The sequence below is a fragment of the Urocampus carinirostris genome, chromosome 1, assembly GCF_059441175.1.
Source record: "Urocampus carinirostris isolate Australia breed hairy pipefish chromosome 1, RoL_Ucar_1.0, whole genome shotgun sequence".
NCBI lineage: Eukaryota > Metazoa > Chordata > Actinopteri > Syngnathiformes > Syngnathidae > Urocampus > Urocampus carinirostris.
Genome location: NC_142349.1, coordinates 36,655,328 through 36,661,986, shown reverse-complemented (window position 1 = coordinate 36,661,986; position 6,659 = coordinate 36,655,328). Strand labels below are relative to the sequence as shown.

Sequence of the window (6,659 nt, the reverse complement as noted above, 5' to 3'; positions counted from 1 at the left end):
CGCCGACCACTTTTTAAGTCTTAGGAATGACTCGGCCGGGGCGCGAACCACCGACCTCCCAGTCTCAAAGCGGGCGCCTTACCATCTAGGCTACTGAGCTGGATGCAACCAAGACATTCCATATCCATTTTGTCTTTTTTTGTCTTCAAACCACTAGACGAAAAGTTCCTTCTCCATTTCTGATTAAGTCAAATCATGTCATGTTTATTCATATAGCCCCTAACCACAAGGAGTCCCAAATGGCTGCACAGATCACATACTATTGTAAACTACAGCCTATTATTACACCATCTGATCTAAAACCTACATGAGGGCAAGGAAAAACTCAAAAACCAGAGGAAAATGAAGCAACCTTGAGACCGCACATGACGTAATCCCCCTTCCAGGATGACCAAACTGCAATGGCTGTTGCTTTAACAAACAATCAAAATAAAATATGAAATAATTAAAGTATAAAACAAAATAAAAAATAAAATAAAAAGGATGACCGGGTTGCAATGGGTGTAGCATTAACAAACAATACACAGATATTGTCAACATAAAATTTAGGTCATTTGTAAGCTTCAGAAAATATGTGTGTTTTAAGCCTAGATTTGGACAGTTCCACTGAGGTTGCAAATCGAATCTCAGGGGGCATAGCATTCCACAACATCTGGGCCTGAATGGAGAATGCTCTCGAACCTGTGGATCTCTGCTTTTGGGATCATTAGTAGACCAGCATTTTTAGAGCGAAGGCTCTGGTCAGGAACATAGAGGGACATTAATTATGCTGCAAAAAGAGATTAATTTTCTTCCAGCCCTAGCAGAACAACATTATTAAAAGCACATTTTTTTCAGCAATACTTGCAGAGGAGTCAAAGGGAAAACTTCATATTCCTCTTAAAATGCAAATAAGACAAGCAGAAATTTATGTAAAAAAAAAAAAGATAATCTTTAAAAAATGTTTGGACTTTTCAATAAGAAAAACTACATTTGAATGATGTTGTAGTCGATACATCATTTTTAAAAAACTGCATTTCACCCCATTTTACTTAACTGAGATATTGATTTGAATAACATTCATTGTTTAGCCCCAGTTGAGATGATTATTGTGATTGTGATTATTGCCCATATGCATGACAAAACTGTTTGTATTGCTTTCTATAATATTAATAAACCAACACTGTAAACTTTAGCAGTTGTACTGTTGGCATCTAGAGTCCAATATGTTTTCACTAGGCCTGGCGCATTGCAAAAATAATTTTACAACTAAAAAGGACCAAACTAATCCATGTTTTACCGTAAATCCTGTGTTTGTATATAGTTAATTGATTTTGTTGTTCTTTGCTCTAAAGACTGGGTCACTGTAATTGTATTCAGTTGTATTTTGTAGTTACATATAATCACGCCTACCCTTCTCTTTATTGGTGTATCAGCGTTGTGTCGCTGGCGGATCAAACGAGGAAGCGCGAAAGAAATTAAGACATTAAAAGGTGTCATCTGTTTTCAAAAGCAAGTAATGCACTATGTTGTAACGACATTTGAGTTACTAAATTTCATTTATAATGCGTTACATTACTTGTTTTGATCTAGTGAGTTCTTAGTTTTTCTAGCTCACTCCTAACGTTAGCTGACGCTTGCTAATTACCTCACACCAAATAATCTGCAGTAAAATGGTAAAGTATGCTCTGTGAGAGGGATCATAAAATGTAGCGTTCTATTACTTGACTGCCAGAGGCATCAAGATTTAGGGATGCTCATCGAAAACCAGGAACTCTTTAAGAGCATCACCACTAAGGCAAATCCTTTCACAAAAATATTGAAGTTAATAAAAATTTTGGCATTTAAATCTAGGCTTAAAACACACTTCTATTTTATAGCATATGAATAACCTATATTTTATGTTGACAATAGCTGTGTATTATTCCGTATTGCAACATCCATTGCAGCCTGGTCATCCTGGAAGGGGGATTACCTAATGTGATGTCCCTTCTCAAGGTTTCTTCATTTTCTTCATGTTGAGGTTTTTGAGTTTTTCCTTGCCCTCATGTAGGTTTTAGATCAGGGGATGGTGTAATAATAGTCTGTGGTTTGCAATAATCTGTGGTCTGTTCAGCCCTTCGAGGCTCTTTGTGATTAAGGGCTATACAAATAAACATGACTTGACTTGACTTGGCAGTTCTATTTTTCATTGCATGTAAAAGTAGAAATAATTTTTAGTACGTGAATGAGCTTTTTGACTTTTATGGAGAGTTGTAGCCTTTTTTAGCCTTTTAAAAATAACTATATTCTAATTTTTTCAATGTTTAAAGATGATTTTGCAAATTTATAGTAGTGTACAAAAAACACACTGGAAAGGGATGTGTACTGCCAGGCTTTTTTACTAGAGATACACCACAGGAAGGGATGCCCCGATGACCCAGGTAGTTGAGGGATCCGTGAACTGATTTGTATGTATATAGTTATAAATATTTTTTATGTTGCATTTATCTTTAATGTACTGAAACTTAAAAGAATTCAGATCAATTATTTAATCAATCCCCTTTGAGAAAATGTAGTCTGATTGCAATATTTTCAAACGCAATATATTGAAACGCAACATCCGGGTCTGAGAAAAATGTTTGGTAACAGTACTCTAGTGGCTCAGTGGTTAGAGCACTGGTCAAAGGGTTTGATTCTCACCAGGGGCTTAATGAAAATTGTCTTTAAAAGAGACTAACAGTCTTCAGTTAATATAAGCTGAGCTACTGTATTTTATGAGTCACCAGATCAGCATTTGGACCTGATGCATGCTATACAACCTAAAGCCTTTTACATTAACCAACAGGTTAAGATGGGAAGCTTTTCTATTTTGGACTTTTTCATGATCACATTAATTTTTTTTGTTGACTGTTAATGTTGATTATGTTTTGTCTATCAGTGCTTACTCAACATCCATTTAACCTGGAAAGGAATTACCTCATGTGTGGTCCTCTACCTATGATTTTTATTTTTCTTCATGCCTTTTTAAGTGCCCCGAAGTATGTTTAAAATCAGGTAGCTACCATAACTGTGGGACTGATATTTTACACTCTTAATATATAAGGGCTACACGAAGAAATTTTACCGGACTTGGCTCAAGACCAATATAGAACATATGTTTGGACTGATCAGTGGTTCACAGTGTAAATTTTGCCATTTAATATGGAGCAGCTTTTGGCTGCATATTGTGAAATGTTTTGGAATAAAATATTGTTTGGTGCACTGTTTATTACTGTACAAAGTTATCCAATCCTCCAGTCCTTTTAGGTCTGAATTTAGCCAAACTGCTTGACTGAATGTAATACACAAATATGTTTTGCAATAAAATATTTCATTCTTTTTTTCATGAAATACTCTTGATCTTACACACCAAACATATTCCATCTTTTCTCCATTTACCATCTATAATACATATTAACTAAAGGCAGTTAAGTCATAAGATCCGCATATTGCAGTACATTCACACTGGCGATTCATGATTCAATCAGTCTTTGCTGCAACAGTCATTTGTCACTATCCTGAAGCTCTCCTCGTTGGTACTTTATAATGATATACTCTCTTTTGCTAAATCTGTGCTGGCATGACTTGTGACCCTTTCCTGTCATCTTACGTAAAGAGCTTGTTAAGGACAGCTCACAAGACGAGCCTGTGGGCTGTTACTGCAGTTGAAGTAAGCTCTTCAACAGCTACTTCACCAAGCAACAGTTTCAAATCAGATGGTACATTATTTACTGTACAGCTTAATTAAAAGCACAAACCAAGCTCTCCAACGAGAAAGTCTCACCAAAGACATGCAAAAGATGAAAGCACAATAAGTGCTCCTGTAGTTTTACTAGGGGATGTAACCAGACCCCCGTTTGCATAATTGCTGATGTCAACTTTACTCTTGTGATTAGATATCACTAATGTGAAGTGGGCACTCGAGACCATCTTCCCACAATGTTTGAATTTACCTTGATGGACAGTAGCTGTACTGCAACAAAAAGGTGTGTTTTTCCACGATGCAGTTAACAATGTCGCATTTAATTTGTTTACTTACACATAAATAAAGCCAGATTTAGAAATCAATTTCAAATCCCTATTTAAACTTTTCCAATTCTAGTCAACTTTCTGTCACCGAATTAATTTGAAGACAATCAACCCCTTCAATGTATATTTGTAAGATTGGCTGTCCTTTCCTTTCTAAACACAGAATACAAACGCAAGAGACTGAAGCCCGAGCTTTCCTCTGTGTTTGCAGCGGTCTTTATGATTTCGAGGAGCACAATACGTTGTCTTGATGCAAATTTGGTGTGATGAGGGCACTATGTTGCCATGCAGCTTTGGTGCTCGAGGTTTTTTTTTCAGCTAGGAATCCCTGGAGCAATATGTTTTCAGCCAAATACCCCTAACCATGGCACAATCCTTTTTAGGTTGATAATAGTAATAATAATAATAGTAATAATAATAATAATGAAGTATGACTAATACTGTACTAGTAATAATACTATTACTAGGCCACTACTATCTGTGTGATGAGGTTCACGTGCAGTCATATTTACAAATAAATTAACCTACATTTTATTCATCTTTCAAAAATAGAAATAATGCAAAACATTAACTGTAACAAAGATAAAAACATTATATTGTCTTACCATAATTTGAAAATCCTCTTGAAAAAAAGCATCAATGGTTAGGTAAACCCTCCTTATAAAAAAAAATAGTCCATGCAAAGAGAAAAAAAACTACTAGATGGCTTGACTTGTGGCTAAAACCATCACAATTCCTATTTTCAGGGGTTCAGGTATGCACCAAATAAGAATCCCTAGTCTCACTATTGCCCTCTTCCATGAGGCAAGAGCATTGCTTGCCTCATTGAGCATCTGATGACACTAAGCACAGAAATACATTTTATTCTAAATTCATAAATAACATTCATATTATAATGTAAAAATTGATTGATTTTAAAAAAGAACATTCAAAAATTGTGAAGTTAAATGAATAATCAATGAATAAATGTAACCATTTAATGTATATTTAATTTTATATTGCCATGACAGGTGAGGCACAGCTTCACATTCCTCCCCTGACCGCGCATCACTGACTTCTACTACTACTAGTACTACTACGGCTACTAGTCCTACTGATTAAAAAAAAAAAATAATAATGATAAATAATAATAACACAGCTAATAATAATAATACTGCTAATAAGAATAACAAAATTATACTTATATGATACTTAATATTATTTAGGAAATTTGTTTGATTAGTTTTATCAAGCCCTATCAAAAATAGAATGAGAAAATTAAGTTGAAATTCAGGTAAAATAAGTCAAATAAACTGCTTTTCAAGTAAAATGTTATTGTAAGATTGGGTGATATCTTTTAAAAATCTATTTGTTTCTTGTTCCATGAATAATTAACATGTTTTTGACAAATACAAAAACAATGCTTAACTTGGAAGCTTTTTGATGTATTACAATTTTTTTATATAAAGCACAATATACATCTATACTTTTGATTTTATTTGTAAATTGAGCAAATGTTTCTGCCAACAGAACGTTTTAAAAATATATATAGTATTATGAAACAATGCGCAAAATTCAGTTTAAGGTACTAGTTCGAAAAGTGGTCCTTTAAAACCTCCTTGAGTAATTTGCTTGCATTTGGCTGATGTGTCTGTCAGTTTGAAGCTGAAGGCACCAGGGGACATCGGTCATGTGACCACGACTGCAGCCATTGGTTTAATCCACCTGTGACATCAGCAAAGCAGCCATCCCCTCCCACCTCCATCCCAGTCTTTCTCTACGTACCGCCGTGTGTTCCTTTTCCCCTTTCCTGAGCATCTCTCATCTAATAGATTGCGCACGATGCTGCGGCCATGGCGGCCAGGGCTTAAGCAGCACAGATAGCACACCTCGTTCTAGGATTTGCGAGTTACCTCCCACGACCCCCCTGCTTTTTTCTGACTCTCCCCCTGCTGTCCTCTACCGCTGCTGTCGTCACCCAACCTCCTCCCATCCCTCTATATGAGAGTTTGGCCTCTGGTTGGGGGGAGGAGGGAGTCAACCTCTGTGCTTTGCCGGGGAACTGTGCACGATTAGCCATGCCCTACCCTGGTATCATTTAACCATCTGGATTTTTATCCCCCCACTTCGGTTGCAGGTGGCAGTGTAGGATGAAAATCTGGAATCATGATGCAAGGTAATCTGTACAGCCCATGTCTCCCACCCCTTGTGTCCATCGCCTCGCCCTCTTGTGTCCAGTTGGGACATTCAGCATTGAATGAATTGATGTGATCTGACATGCAATGTGGCCTGCCTGGGATTATAGTGCCGTATCTCTAAGCATTGTGACGGGTTTGTTTCGAATTGGCCAGCTATGGTCGAATGTTAGGTCGAGGTGGGGTTTAAAAAAGATGCTGGCATGGTGCAATGTACTCCTCCTGGTGTTTTGTCATGAAATGGTTGGACATCACTGTAGACTTCATGTGCATTGTCTATTGAGGAAGTGAAAATATATCTTGCACCTTGTGCATCGTGACGACGCTAACAGTATCCAGTTGCCAGACGTTTAGTGAAAAGGCTGTCCAATTTGTTTAATTATATGCATCGACCTTCATGACAAGTCTTAGAACGCTACTCCAGCGCTAGCATGCAAATGAATGGCTGCTAAAATT

At 36.8% G+C, this 6,659-nt stretch overlaps 1 protein-coding gene across 2 annotated transcripts in view; it reads left to right on the top strand.

Annotated features, from left to right (window-relative positions):
* Positions 1 to 5,786: 5,786 nt before the first annotated feature.
* Positions 5,787 to 6,659, top strand: part of LOC148374532 (SH3-containing GRB2-like protein 3-interacting protein 1) — a 36,405-nt gene continuing 35,532 nt past the window's right edge. For both annotated transcript variants that reach the window (XM_088337529.1, XM_088337537.1), the window contains exon 1: positions 5,787 to 6,184. In XM_088337529.1, the coding sequence (XP_088193655.1) occupies positions 6,175 to 6,184 (10 nt within the window). In that variant the 5' untranslated portion in view covers positions 5,787 to 6,174. The remainder of the gene's footprint in view (positions 6,185 to 6,659) is intronic.